This window comes from Polypterus senegalus, chromosome 18, assembly GCF_016835505.1.
Source record: "Polypterus senegalus isolate Bchr_013 chromosome 18, ASM1683550v1, whole genome shotgun sequence".
Classification (NCBI taxonomy): Eukaryota; Metazoa; Chordata; class Cladistia; order Polypteriformes; family Polypteridae; genus Polypterus; species Polypterus senegalus.
Genome location: NC_053171.1, coordinates 21,692,557 through 21,718,980, shown reverse-complemented (window position 1 = coordinate 21,718,980; position 26,424 = coordinate 21,692,557). Strand labels below are relative to the sequence as shown.

General features: G+C 43.5%; 1 protein-coding gene across 1 annotated transcript in view; it reads left to right on the top strand.

Annotated features, from left to right (window-relative positions):
- The first annotated feature begins 15,868 nt into the window (after positions 1 to 15,868).
- Positions 15,869 to 26,424, top strand: part of fbln5 (fibulin 5) — a 31,488-nt gene continuing 20,932 nt past the window's right edge. The window contains exons 1-3 of the mRNA XM_039741515.1: positions 15,869 to 16,018; positions 19,975 to 20,023; positions 20,141 to 20,404. Of these exons, the coding sequence (XP_039597449.1) occupies positions 15,929 to 16,018; positions 19,975 to 20,023; positions 20,141 to 20,404 (403 nt within the window). The 5' untranslated portion in view covers positions 15,869 to 15,928. The remainder of the gene's footprint in view (positions 16,019 to 19,974; positions 20,024 to 20,140; positions 20,405 to 26,424) is intronic.

The following is a 26,424-nucleotide window of genomic DNA, read 5'->3' as shown; positions in this document are numbered from 1 at the left end:
AGGCCTAAGTGCAGGTTTATGGATATGATAAGAGGGGACATGAAGGTGGTGGGTGTGACAGAGCAAGATGGAGAGGATAGAATGATATGGAAGAAGATGATCTGCTGTGGCAACTCATATAAAGGGAGCAGCCAAAAGAGGAAGAAGAACTAAACTTGGAGAGAAAGGAAACAAGACAAGCAAGCCTTAAACAGAACATTTCCTTAGACAACAACCTTTCTTTTCTTTGTAAAATCAATTTTTTCTCGATTTTTGTGTGAACTGTTTTGTTTTGAATTTCTACTTTTGTACAAAGATGCTATTTGGATTGTGGAATTATTTAAAAATGCATCATACTATTGCGTGAACCGTCCTGTGAAGCAAACTATAAGCTGCAGATCTTTGGTAAATTTGAACAAAGGCAGCTACAGTAGTCGTGTTAATCACAGAGCTGAGGAGTGCTGATGTCTGTCATGTTTTTTAAGCACATGTTAAGAAAGAATTTCACTTTTATAATCTCTCTATTATATAAAAAAATCCTTCGACATGACAAGACTTTTTGGAGATGAGACATTTTAGAAGAGAGATTTTTTTCAAGTCCCGCAAGACTAGACTTTTGCCTTGACATATTTTCAAGTCACGCTCTCCTCTCAAACATTTTCAAAGACCTCACCTCTCATTCATGTGAATGCTTTTGTCAGACACACTTCCTGCGCTCTCAGCTCTTATACATTTTAACATTTTCCTCACTTTAAGTTTCCAATTAAAGAAGACGTATTATGTCCAAATCTTATTGAAGAATTTCATCACGAAGGGTTATCAACATAAAAAATGAGTACACGCGCAATCCTGGCACTGAGAAACGATGAAGTCAAATGAGTTAACGCCAAAAATGAAGCCCCCTAGTGACCTTTAAAATTAAGCTCTAATTCTGCGAAAATGGAGAGCAAGCTAATCAATCAATCAACATTTATTTATATAGCACATATTCATACAAAAAAATGTAGCTCAAAGTGCTTTACAAAATGAATAGAAAAATAGAAGACACAATAAAAAATAAACATAAGTCAATATTAATTAACATAGAATAGGAGTAAGGTCCGATGGCCAGGGTGGACAGAAAAAACAAAAAAAAACTCCAAAAGCTGGAGAAAAAAATAAAATCTGTAGGGGTTCCAGACCAAGAGACCGCCCAGTCCCCTCTGGGCATTCTACCTAACATAAATCATCATATTTTCATGGAAGGACCTGATGATGATGGTCACGTAGACTTCTGGCTTTCAGTCCATCATTGTTGGAGCATCATGATGCTTTGAGTAGGTGGTGGTGGCGCAGGCCGCCACCACAAAGAAACCGGAAAAAGAAACAGAAGAGAGAGTAGGGGTCAGTACGGATTTTAGAGCCACCATGAATAGTTATTATGAAGAATTGAACATACAGAGTATCAGGATTATGTTAAAGTGAAGTTATAAAAGGCCATGTTAAAGTAATGTGTTTTCAGCAGTGTTTTAAATTGCTCCACTGTATTTGCCTGGCGAATTCCTATCGGCAGGCTATTCCAGATTTTAGGTGCATAGCAGCAGAAGGCCGCCTCACCACTTCTTTTAAGTTTAGCTTTTGGAATTCTAAGGAGACACTCATTTGAAGATCTAAGGTTACGATTTGGAATATAACGTGTCAGGCATTCCGATATATAAGATGGAGCGAGATTATTTAAGGCTTTATAAACCATAAGCAGTATTTTAAAGTCAATCCTGAATGACACAGGCAACCAGTGTAGTGACATCAAAACACTAACATGTCGCTGAAAAATGACATTTCTGGCTAACCAGGTTATTTTGTTTTATTTTTTTTTTATTTTATACTAGTGGGCTCCATCCTCTGCTTGTTTCGCTCGCCTATCCCCAGGAGTGCCCGCTATCTCATGGCCGAGCTCCTCCGTTAGAGAAAGCAATTGTATTTAAAGAGTTGGTATATAGAAGAGTCGGGGCGCCGGAGGACAATGGTTTGGTCCTTAGTAATTATAAATAGGAAATCGGTTACTTGAATATTTCTCTACAACTGTCTATTTTAAATATCAACGAATAATAAATTAAAGTGGAAAGTAATAGTAGATGTAAAAAAGTAAAATGATATTTTTCTCTTTTTCGTTCATTTGTTCTTGATTTTTATTATATGCAGCTCTTTTTTAGTGATCTGAAATTCGCCATTCTTGAATAGATCATTTGCTTTTCTGCCTTGCCATTATCACTTAGCCATTAGCGACTGTGCTGATGGGCCAGATAGCAGCACTGAGAGTGTCACAGGGTGGGATGGAAGAGAGCATGTGCGCAGCAGGAGTAACTATTGGGCGAAGGGTGGGAGGCATGGTCAAGGCTGAATGTTGCAGACACGACAGAAGACTTTCTTAATTTAATAGAGAGATTATTGACTGAGGTGAAAGGCCAGCATTAACGGCATAACTCGGAGTTCTGTTAGCACTGGTTCTCTGAATCGCCCAACTAGGAGCTTTCAGGGCACCTGCAATAGCGTTAAGAAGTACGCACACCCGGGAAGTTCTCACATTTACTCTTTATACAACATTGAATCACAGTGGATTTAATTTGGCTGTTTTGACACCGATCAATAAAAAAAAAAGACTCTTTAATGTCAAAATGAAAACAAATCTCTGCAAAGTGGTCTAAACAAATATCAAACTGTTGATCATATAAGTATTCAAGTCAGGACTCTGTGGATTCACCTTTGGCAGCCATGACGGCCTTGGGTTTGTGTGCTCCAGTCTGTCTTCTCCACTCTGGCACTGGTCCCCATTATTTCTCCTTCTTTATAAAGGTGCTTAAGTTCTGTCAGGTGTCATGGTGGCCGTGAGTGAACAGCAGCCTCTGTCAAGTCCAGCCACACACTCTCAGTTGGACTGAGGCCACTCCAGGCCATTCACTTTATTGTTTTCCAGCCATTCCTTGTGTAGCTTTGACTTTATGCTTGGGGTTGCTGTCTAGCGAGAAAACAAATCTTCTCCCAGGCTACAGTTATTTTTGAAGACTACGTCAAGTTTTCCTCCAGGGTTCCCCTCCATATTTTACAGCTTTCATTTCATCCTCAGAAGCCATCCGGTGCCTGTTGCAGAGAAACGTCTCCACGGCCTGATGCTTCACGGTGGGGATGGTGTGTTTTGGATCATGTCCAGTGTTCAGACGTGGTGTTTAGTCTGATGGCCAGTGGGGTCTCATCAGACCACACCGCCTTCTTCCAACTGATTTCAGTCTCCCTTGTGCCTTGTCCTGAGATGTCATCTCTGTGTGTGTGTGTGTGTGTTGTCTTTGCCACTCTCACGTATCTCACTTGTCTGCATGGTCTCTCCCATTTATTCCACCGTATCTTGTACCCCCTTCAGAGGCCTCTTGATGGCCTCCCTCACTTGTCTTATTCTTCTGTGGTCGCTCAGTTTTTTCTGAACGTTCGGCGCTAGCAGATTTCCATCTGTTTTGTACTCTTTCCATTTCTTAATGGTTGATTTAACTGGTTATTCAGTGACAGGGAGATTTTCTCATCTCCATCCTCTGACTTGTGCTTCTCAGTCCCCTTTTCATGGAGTTACTTTTTGTGTTCTTCTGTCTTCATTCTGTAGGTCAGTCCACCAGATTGACTCACTACAAGACGGACCTCCCAGATGAGGTTCATTTAGACGACAATCAAGTGAAACCAGAGACAGGTGAGCTCCATGGAACTCATCCAGGGACTTCTAAAGCCAGCTGGCTGCCCCAGTGATGATTTAGGGGTGCTGCATTAAAGGGGGTGAATATTTATATGATTATTTTATCATGTGATTATTATTAACTCTTTGGTGTTTCATATTTGTCATCAAGTGAGACCACTTAGCAGAGATCTGTTTTCACTTTGACATTTTCTGTTGGTCAGTTTCCGCAAATCTAAATGAAATCCACCGTGATTCAATGTTGTTGGACTAGAAAATGTGAAAAAGGGTGTGTGAATGCTTTCTATAGGCGCACTGCACTTTTTAATTTCTCGTCCATCCAATCTCACATGGCCACTGCATTAGTTAGCCCTTGCAAGTTTGGTCAGCCATTTTTGTGAAGTGATTTGCTGGCTGTCACCTTTGAAAGACATCAACTCGGACTGACTGACTGACTGACTGATTCTCTCAAGTGGGACAACTGAATGACTTAAGAATCCCACCCAGCTTGGACTCAGACAGGCTGACCGATTCCCTGAACCAAGACGACACAATGAGTGAAGCTGACACATTTGAATTTGGACTGCATGGGACAGGCTGACCACCGCTCTGCTTAGGCAGGTTGGAGACGGGCGACTCCAAGTGGGACGGTCCTCTCCGGCGTTTGCTTTGGGGTTGAAGCTGTTCTGCTGGAATCAGCCGTACTTTGACTTAAAGCAGCTGTTCCCAGCCAGGAGGCCAGGGCCCCAGTTTGCATTATTTTCAAATGCACGGCATTCCTAGCCCGATTCCTCCAGTGGCTGGATCGTAGACGGGAGCAAATCAAAACCAGGTGCTCCTTCTCATTGTGCACCAGGGGGCGGGACCACGCGGGCAAAGAGGCGGCGAGGAACTCGTAGGCAGGCAGTCAGTCAGGCAGTGGAGACGCACGCCTTAAGACCGAGTAGGATGTCTCTGTGTGGTCAGGGGTCTCCTATCTGAAGAGGAGGGCTGAGCAGGTCAGCTCCAGTAGTCCTATTAGCTGGACAATAGGTGGACTCCACTTGAAGAAGGACAGCATGAGACTTCTGCAGTAATATTTTGGGGTTTCCATGCTATATAGCCTGTAGAGGAAAAAATAAGATTTTAGAATTTACCTGACGGTCAGTTTGAAAAAGGAGATCCTGGACAGAGGGGAGTGCTTAAGTTGAATTTGGCCCACTTTAACCAGGAGGCTGCTTGTTGGTTGCTTAGCAGTGAGAGACACATTTACCTGCAGGTAACAATACAGAAGGACGGTGGGATTTCTCAGGTTTCTTAGCGATGACCTGTCTGCCAAAAAGTAACGGGACTCCAGAGTTCAACTGATGCTCCATGACCCTCAACTTAAACTGAAGAAGTCGCTGGTAGCACGGACATTCGTCCACAGCTGACGCAGTCTGCAGCACAAGACGGAGCTCAAAGTTTTCAGCGACCGGGTCCAGTCTGTAAGGTAAGTCTGTCCGCACGATGATTACAGGCGTCTACATCACGCATGCGCTCCTACTGACCTCCCCCGTCACAAATAACGGGACCGCTCCTGAGGCGTAAAGGGTGCAGCGCCGTGCGGGGGTGTCATGCTGGACATCCCACCCCAGTCACAGTGTCCCGCCTTCCTAACCCACCAGCACCAACAAACCGCCCCCCTCGCCCAAACTTCAACGGCGTCATCCAAAACACGAGCAAAACAACAGCTGTAAAGCGCCAGCGCCGCCGCCTGAGCGCGTCTCCGCCCCTCTCAGGTGAGTTCCCAAGACCGGCGCGCCCGCGCGTCTCCCAGGTGAGGTGGCGAGGCGCGTACCCTTCACGTATTTGGTTCTCTGCGCGCTCGCGCTCCTTCGTGCGTCTGTATCTCCGTCTCCTCGACATGCGCTCTTTACTCTCCCGTGCGGGGCCCCTCGCCGAGCTTAGCCGCCGTGAAATGTCGAGGCTGCATGTGAACTTTCTGCAGTTTTTTCCCCCTTTCTCTTTGTTGTTTAAACTTTTTAGTTCTATTTGTCGCCAGGTTATGTTTCTTAATTTCAAAATCTTGCTCGTTCTGCTCGGACTCGGTCACCGGATCATGGAGGAGGGCAACTCTCAAGTTCATCTGACTCGCTTCTTCTTCACTGCTCTGCGGCATTGTAAATCGCGCCGGTCAAATGGCTATCTGTTTAGTCTGGACGAGGTTTCAGTTTCTCATATTTCTCTTTTACACATAAGTAGAAACACCAGGGTTCAAACTGTGCCAGAAGTTATGGCTGTTAGGATCATCTGCTTAACCTCGGACTCGCAGAGAGTGCAGGGAGCCATTACAGGTCATTATGAATGGCCGAGTGAGTATGATCTGGCTCAGTGTGTCAACACTGGCTTGTCAGGGTGAAGTTCAGTAGCACGAGGCCATGCAGTCAGCTGTTGACCATTAGATTGAATGGATTGTCCTGCTTCACCCATTCAGACGCGATGGCCACAAAGAGAATGGTCTGGAGTCCATTAGATGTGGGGGCTCTAGCATAATGGATGGGACTAGAGTCAGCCGATGACCATTGTGGTCATTGTTTCAGAATTATTAACTAGATAAGCATAGATGAGTAGATCTGATAAAATCAGGTGGTAGTCATTATGGTCATTGTATCTCATTTCTCTGCTTATTCATAGATATAGGCTGAAGTTTGACTGAGCAGATCTGCCAGAATCAACTGGTGGCCATTATGGTCATTCTATTGTATTATAGTGAGGTGTTTCTCCACTCCTTCAGAGTTAAAGGCTGAAGCTTGGCTGAGTAGATCTGTTGGAATCAGCTGATGACCATTACGGCCATTATAGTGTGTGGAATTGTTTCAGCACTCTGTCAGTTTTATTAAGTAAATCAAAGCTGAGTAGATCTGCTAGAATCAGCTGGTGGTCATTATGGTCATTGTATCTCATTTCTCTGCTTATTCATAGGTATAGGCTGAAGTTTGACTGAGCAGATCTGCCAGAATCGGCTGATGACCATTACGGCCATTATACTGTGTGGTATTGTTTCAGCACTCTGTCAGTTTTATTAGCTAAAGCAAAGCTGAGTAGATCTGCTAGAATCAGGTGGTGGTCATTATGGTCATTGTATTGTATTATAGTGAGGCGTTTCTCCACTCCTTCAGAGTTACAGGCTGAAGCTTGGCTGAGGGGATATTGCAGAAATGACCAATGGCAGTTACTGGCATTGCATTTTATTTTAATGTTTCTCTACTCATTCAGAGTTGTGGGCTGAAGTTTGGCCGAGTAGATCTGTTGGAATCAGCTGATCACCATTACAGCCATTATACTGTGTGGAATTGTTTCAGCACTCTGTCAGTTTTATGAACTAAAATATAGCTGAGTAGATCTATTAGAATAAGCTGGTGGCCATTACAGTCACTGTATCTCATTTCCATGCTTATTATTAGTTAATGGCTGAAGCCTGGCTGAGTAGATCTGCTAGAGTCAGCTGGGGGCCATTATGGTCATTGTACTGTAATGTTTCATTCAGAGTTACAGGCTGAAGCTTGGCTGAGTGGATATTACAGAATTGGCAGATGGCCATTACATTGTATTTTAATACTTCTCTATTCATTCAGAGTTATGAGCTGATGTTTGACTGAGTAGATCTGCCAGACTTTGCTAATGACCATTACAGCCATTATACTGTGTGATATTGTTTCTGCACTCTTTCAGTATTCTAAACTAAAGCATGGCTGAGTAGATCTGTCAGAATCAGCTGTTGGTCATGATGGTCCCCTGCACTCATGTCTCTGCTTATTCATAGTTACAGGCTGATGACCATTATGGTCACATATTGTATTGCATTGCTTCTACAATCATTCACAGTTCTGGGCTCAGCTGATGACCATTATGATTATGTATTACATTAGAAGAACTCCACTGGGTTAGGGTTAGTGTTAGGGTTGGAAATAATGACCCTATAAACCTCCTGCATTTTACTGCCTGGTTGTCTCCACTCATTCAAAGTTCTGAACTAAACCTTAGCTGAGTGGATCTGCCAGAATTGGCTGAAGACCATTTTGGTCACTGTATCTCATTTTTCTACTTCTTCAGAGTTATGAGCTGAAGCTTGGCTGAGTAGTTGGCCAATGACCATCATGGGCATTGTATTCTGTTGTCCTGTTTCTCATTTGGAGTTCTGGACTAAAGCTTGGCTGGGTAGATCTGCTAGAACTGGCCCCGGTGACCACTAAGCTGTCATGTCTTGAATCCGATTGTCTTGCAGGCTGAAGGTTCGCTGAGTTGAAATGATTTTAGCATGAGGGTGCAACATAACAAAAATGTGAAGCTTTCTGAAGGTGCCATGATGCGTTATGCACAGCTGAGTGGATCTGCTCTCTAGTCACTCGTATCCCATAATGCTTAGCTGCATAGCCTCATTAGCTTCACTTTTGTTCAGTGGAGGTGTCAGGTGGGCCAGGAAGTTAACTTGTGTGGTTTAAGTAGCAGACAAGAAGACGTTTCCTTTTCCAATCTCATTAACTGCTGCTGGTCTCCTTTGTGTCTACTTGAAGACCACTGATTGCTCCATGGTCATTTGTTCATATACCTCTGTGGGCATCAAGATACCTCCATACTTCTGGTATGTTACCCAATGGGAGAGACAGAGCTGAGCTGCTGGTCTGACACTTGAGCTCCATTTTGCTCTTCATTCAAGTGGATGGTGCAGCCCAATGGGAAATGCAAGTGGTGGGGAGCGGCGGGGGACCTACTGAGAAGACAGTCTGTTTTTAAAATGGACCACCTTTAACTTGTGTGTTTGCAGGAGGAGCTTTACAGAATCCAGGAGGCCAGGAAACCTAATCTAACATTCCGGGGTCCACAACCAACAGGACGCAATCTGAATCACTGGTGAGAGTGAAGAAAAAGGCCCACCAGTTACACAGACTCAAGAAGGTCAGGTAAGGATGGTGACAAGCAACAGGGACTGGTGTGTGGTGGGGTGGCACTTGATGACAATCGTTTACCATAATTATATAAGGCTTTACTGTGGTGACTGCGCTGTCTGCATGTTTGGCTGGTGGTAGGTGTCCATCCTTCCAAGTTCAAATTTATCGTCATGTGCACACGACACACCTCATCCCAAAACTGTTTCTGATTTCTAAACATGAGAGGTCACTGCAAAAGGGGACAGAAAGCAAAGTGTCTTTTGAATTCAACCTGTCACATCCAGAACTACATCACTGTGGCGTGGTGGCTGAGGCTTTGGAAAGAAAATCACAAAGTTGCGGGTTTTGTGCCCACCGCTCAGTCACTCGTCGGGAGGCTCTGAATGAGTGCAACCTTTGAAAAATGTAAACTGTCACACTTCTACATTTAAGGACGTAAATAAAAATAAAGTGACGCGACTGGCAGTGTGGCCAGTGAGGCAGTGGGCTACGATCTTGGAGAAGGAAGAGTTGTGCTTGGTGCGTTACTTTGTTTTTATTCCTGTGAAGAAGGTGTTGAAGGGGTCTCGAGCTGCCCACTTCACTGCCTCGTTGCGTGAACCTGAACCAGTTAAAATGAAGTATTTAGTTCATTCTTGCACAAGCTGACCAAGTCTGCGATAAGTCGTGGCTGATTGTTCTAGTGCTTAAATCAAACAATAGAAGCGTCAACTGATTGAAATGAATTCAACAGAGAGAGAAAGTACGGGACTGTGGTCCACAATTCAGAATGTCACTCACAACGTACTCGCTCATGAACGCCATTCTCAACCCGCCCGTTCCAAGGCGTTTGTCATGTGGGCTTTTAAAATGCATTTCACTTTTCATTCTAACAGATGTCTGTTACGGTTGACAGCGTTGTCTAATAAAGGACATTTTAAATTGAAATAAATTATTGGAAATAAAAGGACTGATTGCTGAAGTATCTATCTATCTATCTATCTATCTATCTATCTATCTATCTATCTATCTATCTGTCTATCTGTCTGTCTGTCTGTCTGTCTGTCTGTCTGTCTGTCTGTCTGTCTGTCTGTCTCTAGTATATAGTGCCTCTATCGATCGATCGTGGGTGCCCAGGAGAAGGACAGGCATCTTGGCCCGGGATAACCAAAGCTTTCATACCTGGCCAAGAGGCCATAATGGAAAGACTGGGAGAACGGACTTGCCAGGAGCAGGTCATTCTCCCACACAGCAGCAGGTGGCAGTGTTCCTTGGGAATAAACCTGATTAGGATACCTGCAGGGTTGCATGGGAACCCTATCAAATTTTTGGGGACCACCAGAGGGCGCTGCTGTGGTAGGACTGCCCTGGTTCCCATACAACCTGGAAGTATACTAGATGACTTAGAGGGGAGACTGGAAGCAGTTCCAAGGTTGACTTTAAAAGAAAGCCTGCTGCTTTAGTTTAATGAGTTAGAGGAAGGAGGCAGTGGGCTACAATCTTGGAGAAGAAGGAGTTGTGCTTGGTGCGTTACTTTGTTTTTATTCCTGTGAAGAAGGTGTTGGGCTCAATAAAAGCCTTAATTTGAGCTGGAAGTGTGTGTGGGCATTATTGTGTGTGAGGTTTGGGGTTCTCCGGCGCCCCTTGTGGTTACATCTGTTTATCTAGTGCCTTTCCTGTCTGTCTGTCTGTCTATCCTATTAGATAGATACTTTGTACTTTATTAATCCCAAGGGGAAATTCACAATTTATACAGTGCCTTTCCTATCTACCTACCTATCTATCTGTCTGTCTGTCTATCTAGTGCCTTTCCCTATCTGTCTATCTTGTGCCTTCCCCTATCTATCTGTCTATCATGTGACCCGACATTTGCACGATAGACATGCGCACCGACAAAATCGCAAAAGTTTCATTAGATATGAATTACTAGTTTAAAGCATATATAATAATGTATATTTTAGAAGTCAATATTATGAGACGCGGCATGCCATCAGCACGGCACACAGATAGTCCTTAAGATCACGCCCTGCATATGGGCATCCCACTCTCTTGGCCTCTCTCGCGATTTTGTCCGCACGCATTTGTCGAAAACCAGTTAGCGGGTTTGTCTGCGCTTATTTGTCGGTCGCGGTTTTGTGGGGGCACATATGTCTATCGTGCTTTTGTCGGTGAACCTGTCTGTCTAGTGCCTTTCCCTATCTATCTGTCTATCTGAACCTACATTTAGCAGCAAGTCTGACATACACAACGATTGGAATATGTGTAATGTGACATCAGCGTTAGTCAGTTGTATAAAATAAAAATATTACTGGTAAGCCAGAAATACCATTTGAATTGCATTTGGCACAAAGTGATGCACATTTAATATACACTCGCCTAAAGGATTATTAGGAACACCTGTTCAATTTCTCATTAATGCAATTATCTAATCAACCAATCACATGGCAGTTGCTTCAATGCATTTAGGGGTGTGGTCCTGGTCAAGACAATCTCCTGAACCCCAAACTGAATGTCAGAATAGGACAGAAAGGTGATTTAAGCAATTTTGAGCGTGGCATGGTTGTTGGTGCCAGACAGGCCGGTCTGAATATTTCACAATCTGCTCAGTTACTGGGATTTTCACGCACAACCATTTCTAGGGTTTACAAAGAATGGTGTGAAAAGGGAAAAAACATCCAGTATGCGGCAGTCCTGTGGGCGAAAATGCCTTGTTGATGCTAGAGGTCAGAGGAGAATGGGCCGACTGATTCAAGCTGATAGAAGAGCAACTTTGACTGAAATAACCACTCGTTACAACCGAGGTATGCAGCAAAGCATTTGTGAAGCCACAACACGCACAACCTTGAGGCGGATGGGCTACAACAGCAGAAGACCCCACCGGGTACCACTCATCTCCACTACAAATAGGAAAAAGAGGCTACAATTTGCACGAGCTCACCAAAATTGGACAGTTGAAGACTGGAAAAATGTTGCCTGGTCTGATGAGTCTCGATTTCTGTTGAGACATTCAAATGGTTGAGTCAGAATTTGGCGTAAACAGAATGAGAACATGGATCCATCATGCCTTGTTACCACTGTGCAGGCAGGTGGTGGTGGTGTAATGGTGTGGGGGATGTTTTCTTGGCACACTTTAGGCCCCTTAGTGCCAATTGGGCATCGTTTAAATGCCATGGGCTACCTGAGCATTGTTTCTGACCATGTCCATCCCTTCATGACCACCATGTACCCATCCTCTGATGGCTACTTCCAGCAGGATAATACACCATGTCACAAAGCTTGAATCATTTCAAATTGGTTTCTTGAACATGACAATGAGTTCACTGTACTAAAATGGCCCCCACAGTCACCAGATCTCAACCCAATAGAGCATCTTTGGGATGTGGTGGAACGGGAGCTTCGTGCCCTGGATATGCATCCCATAAATCTCCATCAACTGCAAGATGCTATCCTATCAATATGGGCCAACATTTCTAAAGAATGCTTTCAGCACCTTGTTGAATCAATGCCACGTAGAATTAAGGCAGTTCTGAAGGCGAAAGGGCGTCAAACACCGTATTAGTATGGTGGTCCTAATAATCCTTTAGGTGAGTGTATTTTGTTTGCTCTTTATTTCTATAATAAAATATGTTTATATTGAATTGCCTTTTTTGCAGACCATGTTGCAAATCAACAGCAAATCCAAAAAATGCCCTCGTGACCACACTTTGTTGTTTTGAAATATGTCTGGTTAACGATTTCCGGCTCTGCGTTTTAGAATGCGAAGGCTCCCACTGTCTCTGTGTCACTTCCCATGGGTCGGAGTAACAGCATGGCATTGTAGCAGTGTCCCCAGTGAAGGATACTGAAAAGAGCAGTGAAACAAAAGAGGGCCAGTAACAGGTCCTCATGGCTGACACGTGTATTTGTGTGTAAATGACCTCCAAGTAGATCTGAAATATGCTCAGCTAATCGATAACTCTAATCAAGGCCGGCCGGACTAAAGTCCAGAAGTGAAAGCTGAGACCGAAGGCGCTTCTCTTATATAAGCAATCAGATCATTCCACAGCTTCAGGGCACTGTAAGTAAAAGCTTGACCTCCTACTGTTGTTGAATGGATTCTTGTAATAGAAGTAGGCCAGTGTCATTATTTAAACTCTGTTTACATTTTTTGCAGTGTTAATGGACCTAAAAATAGGTCCAAAAGCATTATGGAGGTTTTCGAGGATCGGGTACGTACAAATTTCACTATTAGGATGTTGGAACAGATTAGACAACAACAAGCCATTCAACCCAAAAAAACCTTGCCAGTCCTGTCCACTTCTTCTTCTTTTGCCATATCTCAGTGTTGTAATTACACGTCGACATTGGCTCTAGCATGAGGAGACATCAAACGCCACAGATCTCTGTCTTGGGCCTTCCGTGTTATATCTTGTAGTCCCATGTCATATCTTGAGAGTGCCGTCGACACCCATGTCATTCTTGGGCGCCCTCTCTTGTTGGTTCCATCCACTCTTCCATGTAGTGTGATGTTGGCAATCCTATACTTGTCCATCCGGAGTACATGACCTAGCCACTTATGTTGTCATTCGTGCACTCGTTGTACTCGTTTCTGTCTGGTTGAGGGCTTTCCTGATGTCTTCGTTTCTCATCTTGTCTATGATGCGTACTCCAAGTATCTTTCTGAGCGCTGTCATCTCGAACACGAGCAGTTGTCTTTCTTCAGCACTTCTAAGAGTCCACGTTTCGCATGCGTACAGGGCAATCGTTACTATAAGCGAGTTCTATAGTCTCATTTTGGTTATCTTATTGATGTTCTTGTTCTTCCAGATACTGTCCAGGTCACTCATTGAACTTAAGGCTATGGCTATTCTCGTTCTGATGTCTTTTGAGCTGTCGCACATTGTGGTTAAGGTTGATCCTAAATACTTAGAACTGTCTTCATGCTGCAGTTTCTTTCCTCTGAGCAACATGCCCTCTTCAACTCTTTTCTTCGTTTCTTGCTCAGGCTTTGAGCTCAGCAGCATCCATACTGTCTTGGTGTCACTTATCTCTTGTCCGTATCTAGAACTGACGCTTTCCACCTTATTTAGCAGGAGTTGTGCGTGACTGCGGAGTTCAGTTATAAGACCGATGTCATCAGCTAAACGAAGATTGTTAATCGTTCTGTCATTCACGCATGCTCCTTTGCTTTCTAGTCCGTCAAGTGCCTCCCACATAATGTGCTCTAGATAGATGTTAAAGAGATCCGGCAACAGTATGCAGCCTTGGCGTACTCCGATTGCTAGTTTGAACCACTCTGTCACCTCTCTTCCGACTATTATGGCACTCTGCGTTCTCTTGTACAGGTTCTCCATCAGACTGATTAGCTTTGGTTGTATGCCGTAGTGATGTAATACTTTCCAGAGGCCTTGGTGCCACACTCGGTCAAATGCTTTCTTGAAGTCGATGAAAATCAAGTGAAGCTCTTTATCCGGTAATGAGAGATGCTTTTCACATAACAGTCTGAGTGAGAAGATCTGCTCAAATTGTACCACGTCCTGACCTGAATCCGGCTTGCTCCTCCGCCATTTGCACTTCTATCGCGTTCTTCATCCGGCTCCTGATAATCTCCAAGATGATCTTACTTGCGTGACAGATAAGACTTATCGTGCGGTAGTTCTCGCATTTAGTGGTGTCCCCTTTTTTTGGAACAGTAACTATAAGAGACTCAGTCCAAAGCGTCGGAAATTTTTCTGTGTCCCATATCTTGTTGCAGATCTTGTGCATGATTTGAACCATTGCTCTTCCGCCACTTTTGATTAGCTCTCCTTCAATGTCGTCGATAGCAGGAGCTTTCCGTATCTTGATCTTCATAATGGCTGCTTTTACTTCGCTTTCAAGAAGGTCTGGCTCTTCTTCCTCTCTCTTGCAATTAGGCCATAATTGTTCAAGAACGTCACCATCCGTTTCAATGTTTGCATTTCCTGTCCACTTAATTCTTCTAAAATAACATCAAGTCGAGTTTTAAAAGTCCCTAAAGTACTACTGTCTGTCACACTACTAGGTCACTTATTCCAAGTGTCAGTGGTTCTCTATGTGAAGTAAAACTTCCTAAAGATTACCCTTAACAAGTTTCTAACTGTGTCCCTGTGTTCTTGATGAACTCATTTTAAAGTCACCGTCTCGATCCACTGGACTAATTCCCTTCATAATTTTAAACACTTTAGTCAGGTCTTCTCTTTAATCCTCTCTTTTTTGAACTAAAAAGGCTCGACTCTTTCAGCCTTACCTCATGATTCATCCCATGTAGCCCTGGAGTGGGCCTGGTCGCTCTTCTCGCTACAGAGAGATTTAACAAGATTGTCAGTTGTGTTATGGTTGCTGCTGTGGGGTCTTTAATAGGCGTTAATGGAGTGGGTAAAGGTCAGCGTCTCACATATCTGCACTCTCCGAGTTTGTGGATCCTCACTCATTTTATAGTGTCAATCAAAGAATATTAGTTTTGACTTCCTGGTTATGAACATGGCTTACGTCTCTCATTACAGCACTGTTTACTCGACTCAGATCTTCGAAATCTCTTCCTCTACGTATATTGTAATCCTGGTTATTGTTGTAACATCTTTGGTTTTGCTCTGAAAGATTTTTCCCTTTCCTGGCCTTTCCTTTTTTCTGTCTCCAAACTCTAAAATAAAATAACTTTAAAGTCTGCACTTTTCATCACAGCCATGATAACCAGCATCTTGAGATCGTAATGTCCAGTCTGGCATGTATGCACTCCTGTGAGGTCTTTTAATTAAGTAGGGTCCTCGACATTTAACGCTTTATGTTTAAAATTTTAAAACAGGCCCTAAACTTGACTGGAAGCCATTGTAATGTCACAAGGACAGGAGTTATGTGGTAGTACATCAGTCCACACCACATAGGGAGTCAAGGTGGGAATTGAGTTGGCAACCTTGGGGTATGAAATCCAGCATCTAAGACATCAGACCACACAGCCCCCCCAGAAGTATGAGGTGTTTTTGAGTGGGTGCTGACCGGAGTAACGACCTCTTTACTGCATACTTGATAAAGAAGTCCAATCAACTACACAGAGGACCATCAGATTCTGACACAAGTAATCGGGCTCCTCAATAGCCACTGAGACCACTTCATGAGTCTACCGCCTGAGGTTGTGCTTCACATCTGGTGGTGTTCTCATTTTCTGTCGTCCTACTGTCACTAGTCTGTGGGAGACCAGCAAGTAAGAATTTCAGTTAATTGTGTGCACTTGACAATAATCTTGAATTTGGGTATTTTTGTGCTGACCAGTAATGGATGTTGTGCTCATCAGTGTTGTTCTAAACAGGGTGGTGACCGCGTTACTCCAGACTTGCTGCTGGCCTGCTGTACCTCTTCTGCTTTAAACTCAATGATGACATCTGTGCCCGCATTTCCCAGGATGCTATTGCCTCTGCTCTTAGTACTGCTGTTGCACCACCATGGAGGACACGCGCAGCAGGTAAGATTTGTCCACTGACAGGTATGCACCGGATATTTCGTCCACTTATGTGAGGTAATTAAGATGCGATTTTGGGGATTATATAATTTCAAGCGAAAAATGATTGGGTCTTATTCGTGAAACGGGAGCAGAGCAAATATCCGTGCATTTTGGAACTCCTTAATACTCTAGTAGCTTAGATCATAGTGTGTGTGTAAATTGCAAATGTAGCTACTGTAAATATTGCTTGTCACAAATCACAATTTAAATTCTTTTTGAGCTCTGTTATACTCACTATACTATGCAGATGCCTTTACAACATCCATCCATCCATTTTCCAAACCCTGCTATACTCTGAGTGGGGTTCTGGGAAATCTACGGCCTATTCCGAGACAGTCTAGGACACAAGGCAGGAACAAGCCCTGAACATTGCTGGGTGAACATTGTGATGGCCGAGGGAAGAAGGGTGGACAAACACTGGAATAGTTTGTGGTGCCAACGTGGCCTTCTCCGTTTACCAACAAGCCCAAAAACAACGCTCTGCCATGAAAACGATAAACAAAAACAAATGCCACGTAGCCAAGTGGCTTCTATTCACTCGGCTGTGCCGTTGGGTTCTTTCAACTTGGAGCCCCTTTCTCTCGGTTGTCTCAGTGGTCAGTGATGCCTCCTTTCGGGCAGTCGTCCCTTTGAAGTTAGTTGCACTCACTGGGTGGTTTTTTCGAGACTGCGGTGGAAATAAATGAGAAGGCTGTTGGCCGCAGTGCCCTCTCTCAGCCTGGGGTGGTATTTCATAACTGGGAAGAGCTTGGACAGTGATCCTCAGACACACACACACACACACACAAACACACAATAGGGACCAATTTAGGGAGGAAACCCATGTGGACATGGGGAGAACATGAAAAACCCCATGCGTGGAGCACCCGTGATGTGAACCCTGGCCCCGTCAATGTGAGACAGCAGTGCTGTTACCGCACCACCATGCTGCCCCTTTGAAACATGATTACAAAAGCTTCTAAAATATTTCAAATACAACGCATTCTGCAAAAAATATTTGGCAATTATCAGCTTTAAGTTAAGGATTGTTTAAGCAGTAAGCGTAAATACCATATATAGGTCCTTCTCAAAAAATTAGCATATTGTGATAAAGTTCATTATTTCCTGTAATGTACTGATAAACATTAGTCTTTCATATATTTTAGATTCATTACACACAACTGAAGTAGTTCAAGCCTTTTATTGTTTTAATATTGATGATTTTGGCATCCAGCTCATGAAAACCCAAAATTCCTATCTCAAAAAATTAGCATATTTCATCTGACCAATAAAAGAAAAGTGTTTTTAATACAAAAAAAGTCAACCTTCAAATAATTATGTTCAGTTATGCACTCAATACTTGGTCGGGAATCCTTTTGCAGAAATGACTGCTTCAAGGCGGCGTGGCATGGAGGCAATCAGCCTGTGGCACTGCTGAGGTGTTATGGAGGCCCAGGATGCTTCAATAGCGGCCTTAAGCTCATCCAGAGTGTTGGGTCTTGTGTCTCTCAACTTTCTCTTCACAATATCCCACAGATTCTCTATGGGGTTCAGGTCAGGAGAGTTGGCAGGCCAATTGAGCACAGTAATACCATGGTCAGTAAACCATTGGTTTTGGCACTGTGAGCAGGTGCCAGGTCGTGCTGAAAAATTGAAATCTTCATCTCCATAAAGCTTTTCAGCAGATGGGAGCATGAAGTGCTCCAAAATCTCCTGATAGCTAGCTGCATTGACCCTGCCCTTGATAAAACACAGTGGACCAACACCAGCAGCTGACATGGCACCCCAGACCATCACCGACTGTGGGTACTTGACACTGGACTTCAGGCATTTTGGCATTTCCCTCTCCCCAGTCTTCCTCCAGACTCTGGCACCTTGATTTCCGAATGACATGCAAAATGTGCTTTCATCCGAAAAAAGTACTTTGGACCACTGAGCAACAGTCCAGTGCTGCTTCTCTGTAGCCCAGGTCAGGCGCTTCTGCTGCTGTTTCTGGTTCAAAAGTGGCTTGACCTGGGGAATGCGGCACCTGTAGCCCATTTCCTGCACCACACGCCTGTACACGGTGGCTCTGGATGTTTCTACTCCAGACTAAGTCCGCTGATTCCACAGGTCCCCCAAGGTCTGGAATCGGTCCTTCTCCACAATCTTCCTCAGGGTCCGGTCACCTCTTCTCGTTGTGCAGCGTTTTCTGCCACACTTTTTCCTTCCCACAGACTTCCCACTGAGGTGCCTTGATACAGCACTCTGGGAACAGCCTATTCGTTCAGAAATTCTTTCTGTGTCTTACCCTCTTGCTTGAGGGTGTCAATGATGGCCTTCTGGACAGCAGTCAGGTCGGCAGTCTTACCCATGATTGCGGTTTTGAGTAATGAACCAGGCTGGGAGTTTTTAAAAGCCTCAGGAATCTTTTGCAGGTAAATGGTAAATGGCCTGTATTTGATATAGCGCCTAACTAGAGTTCAAGAACCCCCCTAGGCGCTTTACAACACAAGAGTCATTCACCCATTCACACACACATTCATACGCTGGTGATGATAAGCTACTATGTAGCCACAGCTGCCCTGGGGCACACTGACAGAAGTGAGGCCACCGAACACTGGCGCCACCAATCCTTCCAACCACCACCAGCAGGCAAGGTATGTTAAGTGTCTTGCCCAAGGACACAACAGGAGGATCGAACCTGCGACCCTCCGATTGCTGGACCACCCGCTCTACCGACTGAGCTACTGCTGCCCTCTCAGGTGTTTAGAGTTAATTAGTTGATTCAGATGATTAGGTTAATAGCTCGTTTAGAGAACCTTTTCATGATATGCTAATTTTTTGAGATAGGAATTTTGGGTTTTCAGGAGCTGTATGCCAAAATCATCAATTTTAAAACAATAAAAGGCTTGAACTACTTCAGTTGTGTGTAATGAATCTAAAATATATGAAAGTCTAATGTTTATCAGTACATTACAGGAAATAAAGAACTTTTATCACAATATGCTAATTTTTTGAGAAGGACCTGTATACTGTATAATGAAAGCGGTTTTGGGTTTTATTTTTATTTTTTTACGGGTCGCATGTGTCAGTTGACCATCTCCACATATTAATTTGCCCATTCTATCTATAAATCAATCCGTCTCTGTTTATTAAAATTTCAATAACATGGTACCGTACCCTAGTGTAACATACCAATGGCTGATTCTCCACCTTTAGATGATTTGGCGCAGGCTGTACTTTCGAGACAACGCAATTTTAAGGATTGCACTGATAACGCTGGCTGAGAGTGATAAATGTGTGGCTGTTTTTGATGACCCAGGCCAATTCTTTTTGCATTTCCGTAACGTTTTGGACCAAATCTCAAAACCTGTGCCAGTCCATTAACATCTACAGATCTTCGCCTCACTTGGCTTTTTAGCGACGGGACTATCTCAGCGGGAGGCTAAGGACAGGTCTGGGATGTCCAGGCCATCGATGTGCCACATGCTCCTTGTCGTTGTCGACAGTATAATTGTACTATTGATGAGGAGGGACTATGGATTGGCCAAATACAGTGACGGTTTTTAAGCCAACATCATGGAGACGTCACAGGCCAAGCTTGTGGTTACTGTGTGTGGCTACCCTTTGCAACTTCATATAATTTTTCTTTCTGGCTAATGGCTTTCAGTTCTGCTCTTTGACTTTGAGTTTTGAATTCCCTTTTTGATTGAATGAAAGATCAGCTTGAATTATCTGGTTTCGACTTCGGCTATGTTTGAGTTCCCTGTCACTCTGTTAACCATCTGCACACCAGTGTGGTGTCCGAACAAAAGTACGTTCAGACAATTGACAGACGTCTAACTATAATTAAGTCAGAGAGTCCTCCATGGGGCATGGTCCTCGCTGTTTAGTTCACATGAGGAATATTCAGATACCCAATGGCTAATCACAGGCCGTGACGTTTTTCTTTGCAGACGTGCTCAGACGGTTTCCACGTCGATCGTCAGACCCGGCAGTGCATAGGTAAGCCTGGCATACAATTGACACTGAATGTGCATAGGGATGGGTGAGGAGGCCACAATGCAGGTATGGCTATGCCAACGTGACATCTGTGTTAACCTTTTTTTTTTTTATGTTCAGATATTGATGAATGCCGGACGATTCCCAATGCCTGCCGAGGCGAGATGCAATGTATCAATCAGAATGGAGGATATCTTTGCATCCCACGCTCCATGTTTTCCCAGACTTATCCAAGGCCAAATGCTCCCTCCTACCCTGGCATGACCTACCCAAATTCATACCCTCCACCCCCTGCTCCTGTCCCTGCACCCAGCTACCCCTCTTCTGGACAGCCTGTAATATGCCGCTTTGGATACACCCTGAGTGAAGGCAACGAGTGTGTAGGTGAGGGTTCAAGATGTATGCTGTCATTTTTAAGGTTACCTTAAAGTGTGTAATATTGTGAAAAAGTAAGTACACCCCATGAGAGTTGTCGACAATTTCCATAAGGTGTACTTATTTCTCACAGGAATGTAACGGTGTTGTGACACATTTGGCTTGATGGACAATGACATCTGGCCCACATGCCATGTAGCAGCTCATTGTGCTCTAAACTGGCACACTGGAGTCTGAGCAAAAGCATGTCTCCTGTAAGTGACACCTGGCAGGCAGCCAGACCCCCAGTGTGTCAGTGTGGAAACCATTATTGGGCCCCAGCACCACCATGAAAGACTTGGCTCGCCCTGTGTTTGCCTGAGGTAATTACTGTACTCCAAATGTTCGGATTTGCTTGAGTTGGAAATTAACTCACTGCAGAAAAATGCTGGCACTTAAAGGAGTCTGTTGTCCTAAAAAGGCAAGTGTGGCACCGGTACCCGCCTGCGCCGCTCGCCTCTGCAGTAGGACTGAGCATCGTTTCGCTTGACCCACTAAAGCAGGCTGCCGTCGTGATTTGGTTTCCTTTTCTGACGTCGTTAGTTTCTTTTGGGTTTTGAATCCTCCTGAATCTAATCCAGTAATCAACACTGTTATGATCTCTACCTTTTTTATATATATATATATATACAGTGGTGTGAAAAACTATTTGCCCCCTTCCTGATTTCTTATTCTTTTGCATGTTTGTCACACAAAATGTTTCTGATCATCAAACACATTTAACTATTAGTCAAATATAACACAAGTAAACACAAAATGCAGTTTTTAAATGATGGTTTTTATTATTTAGGGACCTACATGGCCCTGTGTGAAAAAGTAATTGCCCCCTTGTTCAAAAATAACCTAACTGTGGTGTACCACACCTGAGTTCAATTTCCGTAGCCACCCCCAGGCCTGATTACTGCCACACCTGTTTCAATCAAGAAATCACTTCAATAGGAGCTGCCTGACACAGAGAAGTAGACCAAAAGCACCTCAAAAGCTAGACATCATGCCAAGATCCAAAGAAATTCAGGAACAAATGAGAACAGAAGTAATTGAGATCTATCAGTCTGGTAAAGGTTATAAAGCCATTTCTAAAGCTTTGGGACTCCAGCGAACCACAGTGAGAGCCATTATCCACAAATGGCAAAAACATGGAACAGTGGTGAACCTTCCCAGGAGTGGCGGCCGACCCAAATTACCCCAAGGCGCAGAGGCGACTCATCCGAGAGGTCACAAAGACCCCAGGACAACGTCTAAAGAACTGCAGGCCTCACTTGCCTCAATTAAGGTCAGTGTTCACGACTCCACCATAAGAAAGAGACTGGGCAAAACGGCCTGCATGGCAGATTTCCAAGACGCAAACCACTGTTAAGTAAAAAGAACATTAGGGCTCGTCTCAATTTTGCTAAGAAACATCTCAATGATTGCCAAGACTTTTGGGAAAATACCTTGTGGACTGATGAGACAAAAGTTGAACTTTTGGAAGGCAAACGTCCGTTACATCTGGCGTAAAAGGAACACAGCATTTCAGAAAAAGAACATCATACCAACAGTAAACTATGGTGGTGGTAGTGTGATGGTCTGGGGTTGTTTTGCTGCTTCAGGACCTGGAAGGCTTGCTGTGATAGATGGAACCATGAATTCTACTGTCTACCAAAAATCCTGAAGGAGAATGTCCGCCATCTGTTAGTCAACTCAAGCTGAAGCGATCTTGGGTGCTGCAACAGGACAATGACCCAAAACACACCAGCAAATCCACCTCTGAATGGCTGAAGAAAAACAAAATGAAGACTTTGGAGTGGCCTAGTCAAAGTCCTGACCTGAATCCAATTGAGATGCTATGGCATGACCTTAAAAAGGCGGTTCATGCTAGAAAACCCTCAAATAAAGCTGAATTACAACAATTCTGCAAAGATGAGTGGGCCAAAATTCCTCCAGAGCGCTGTAAAAGACTCATTGCAAGTTATCGCAAACGCTTGATTGCAGTTATTGCTGCTAAGGGTGGCCCAACCAGTTATTAGGTTCAGGGGGCAATTACTTTTTCACACAGGGCCATGTAGGTTTGGATTTTTTCTCCCTAAATAATAAAAACCATCATTTAAAAACTGCATTTTGTGTTTACTTGTGTTATATTTGACTAATGGTTAAATGTGTTTGATGATCAGAAACATTTTGTGTGACAAACAAGCAAAAGAATAAGAAATCAGGAAGGGGGCAAATAGTTTTTCACACCACTGTATATATAATATATTTTTTTTTTTTTTGTAAATTCCTGTACAGTTCTTAAAAAAAATTCTAAATGGATTAGTAGAAACACTTAGATTTATGGTCCTGAACACGAGACACATCATGCTGGCTCACTCCGCTGAGGCGGCTGCAATGTCCCTCACTAAGAGCCCATAGCGCTGCGACTCTTCCTGACAGATGTGCTGTGTGATTTATCTTTTTTGCTTTTTTAACATGCTGGATGCTTGCGTTGCTCCTCAATTCTGGGAATAATTTGGCGGAGGAAACCCGTGTATGAGCGTCTGTTGTGCTCGGAATAAGTGAGTGACTTGCATTTATAAAGCTTGTGTCGTGTGGTTGACCTCTCACTTTGGTATGTGTGCTTTGTAATGCAATCCGAGTGCCTGACTTTTGGTTAGCAGTGCGCAGTGCTTGGTTTCCTCATCATACTTTCAGTTGCATTGTGTTTCCCGAAGTGCACGTGTGAGTTTGTGGTGACAACAATCGGTCAGCCTGTACAATGTGCTTCACCGTCAACACCGTGTGCACGTGTCGCAGTTGTGCTCCTGTCAGGCTGTGAGAAGGACCTGAAGCCCAATTTCCAGTATCAGGAAGCCTGGTCCTCCAACTCTGGAGTCGTGTTGCATGTGTCACATCATAAGTTCTTGATTAAGACCAAGATCGAGGGTCAAGGCCCAGTGTTTCATGAATTTTTGTGACAGACAAACAACCGTTAGCATTTGTTTTAATAAATGGATTAGTGTACCCATGTGTCTGTCCGGTTGCTATGTGTCTGTCATTGCAACAAATGGGACATCACAAACATTAACACTGCTTTTATGAATCTCAGGCCAAATGGCATATAGCAGAGACATGTGCATTGCATGGTGCAGCAAAAGCATTTGTATTAATGCACTTTATTACTACAAATGTTTGGGAAGTGGCATCTGTTGGAATGACAAATGCAAATGCATTTTATTACAAAATGCGTTACAAAAGATATTTCCAACAGATTGTGCATTGCAAATGGTAAGGCTGACGTCTACGTTGAAGATTTACATTTCAACCCCTTACAGACAGTTGGCAAACTTATTTTGAGGGGCGGCCGGGAACCTGGCCCAACTGGGATGCCCTCAGCCAGGAAAGACTGAGGGAGATAGCATACACAGGACATTTTCTCCCATGGACTGCCAGATCGCAGCCCCCCCACTGTGTTGTGGCGGTGCCATGGTTTCCCACAGGGCATCATAGGAATTGGAGTTCTTGAACTCCGCCCTGTTGGGTTCCATGGGTGCCTCCAGGGGGTGCTGTGGGGACTAAAGAGCCCTACTTTGTCAGGCTTCAGCCTAACCCAGAAATGCTTCCAGACCAGAATTGTGGGACACCGGAAGTACTCCTGGCTTTCAGATAAAAGGAGTTGCCTGCCACTGCTTGAGGAACCAGGATTGGGAGGAAGGAGGATAACACTGTCATAGAGGTGTGGAGGCTGAGAGAGTGACAGAGACAGAGAGAGAGAGAGAAAAAGAAGAAAGAAAGAAAGCACTGCAGAGGACCATATTGCTGTGTGCTAAATCATTGTGCTTTGTACTTGTGCTGATGCTGGGAAACGCTTATTGGAAGAGTTGCCCACAATAAAAAGCTCTTGGTGCTTTTTTATTCCTGTGTCCAAGTTTTCGTGACAGGTGTTTGGGGAGCTGGAGTGCCGCCTGGTTGCCAAAATACACACAATATATATATATATATATATATATATATATATATATATATATATATAATCTCTAGTATTGAAGGTCTATGATATGGTTTGCATATTTATAGCTAGTAATCCACAAAGAGAGAAAATTAATCATTTATTTTAAAATAGTCTTTTACTCCTGAACTTTCAACATCTATTAGGTGTCATCATCGGAGGAAAGACTTTAAGACCAACCCACTCGTCACTTGCTATATATCGCCTTTGTTCCATGTATGTCTGATGATTTTCCTTTTGATTATATCTATCTATATATATCTATACTGTATATCTATTATAAAAAAAATCTTGGTGGAAGGGAGACCAGGGAGATGAGACGTGATCTTCTCAGAAGACACTTAAAAGACTCGCGAGATGAAAGAGATTGGCCATGGAGCGTTTTGCAGGGACCTTAAACATGAGACTTGGTGCCAAGAGATTGCAATTTGACGTCCCACGAGAGACACTTTAACGTCACATGAGACAAGGCAGTGAGACAACATTTAAAACAAGTTCACGGACATCTAACCAAGCAGTTGCTGGAATGCTTTTGGTAGTCAGACATCATGTGCTCCCAGCTCTTAAAACAATGACAAGCAGAACACACAGCTTGCCAGCAGCAGCAGTTGGAAGACAGCAGATGATCCGAAGGCATCTCCTTAGCGTGCGTTCATCCGCCCCCCCCTTTCACAATGCGAGCAGCATTATAGTCCTGCGAGAAAGAGATGTAACCACGCCCGGGGCCTGAAATAAAGGACAAGTATTGTTTTTACAAATGTTTTGAAGTAAAAATGAAATTAATGCATATGTTATAATTCCCATTGTATATCCGGTAAACCAAACCCGGGGGTGGACGAGTGAAGTGAGCAGGGGGTGGAGCTCCCTAGTAGATATATATAGAGATCTAGATATATAGGTATATAAAGTTTTATATATATATATATATAAACCTTGTATCGCTGCATTAAAAGATCTTTATTTAGTCCTTCTTAGTTTTTTGAATCCCTGCTGTTGTTCTAATCGTGTTTTCGCATCCTTGTCTCCAAATTTTGACCTTTGGTTTGTGTTTTATCTTGGTAGAGTAATATATGTATTGCTCTACTTTCCCCTATTGTATTATTAATATGTAGCCTTAGAATGCCTAATCTCACAGACTTACCGCTGTATATAACTTATCCCCACCTTCCCTTCTATATCTATAACCTCAGGCAATTAGATGTAGTAAAAAGACAAGCAGGAGTTAAGTTACACATAAAATAATGTATTACTGATAATATTCATAAATAATAACAAAATGCAAAGTACATTTGAATATTGGCAACCATACAACCTGATCAAATGGTGACGTGTAATTCAGGTGGCACACAGACTTGCAGTTACTTAAAAATGTCTCTAGTTAAGGCATCGTTGGTGCTCAGCTTTCAGCCACCTGCCTGTTCAATATGGCTGCTGAGCTGTGCTCTTCATTGTGTTGTCTTCATCATCACAGGTTAGCAAGAGAGATGCTTCTTCATATGTGGGTCAGTTAGAGAGAGAGAATGTGGTTGAGCAAGCAAATTTATAGATGTTCTCTCCAATTCCTAGAACCAATAGGACATCATGGTACTTGAAGGCCTCTGAGACAAGCTAATTCCAAACAGCCATACCTCAGACCAATGGGTGAAATAGAACATCTTATCTCCTGCCCCCCAGAAGACCATATATTACACTAACCTGGCTTTGTGTGGGGGATGGGGAAAAGACTTTAGCAAAGAAATCCTCATCAAACTGGTTTAAGACACATCCCCCAAATCCTGTCGTAAAATTACAAAGAAAAGTCGTAAACATGGGGGGATAAACAAGAATGCCTCTCACCAAGGTACCACTAAATTACATTGGTTTGCCTAAATTATAAATAAAGACATACAAAACATTTATCAAGTTATATGTAAAATCTCACATCACAACAGTTTGTCATTTTGACTTTTCATTTTCCCAGTAATTTACAATTTCTTTTTCCTGTCTCTCGTGACTCAGCATAAATGCCATTTTGTGAAATTTGTGTCAA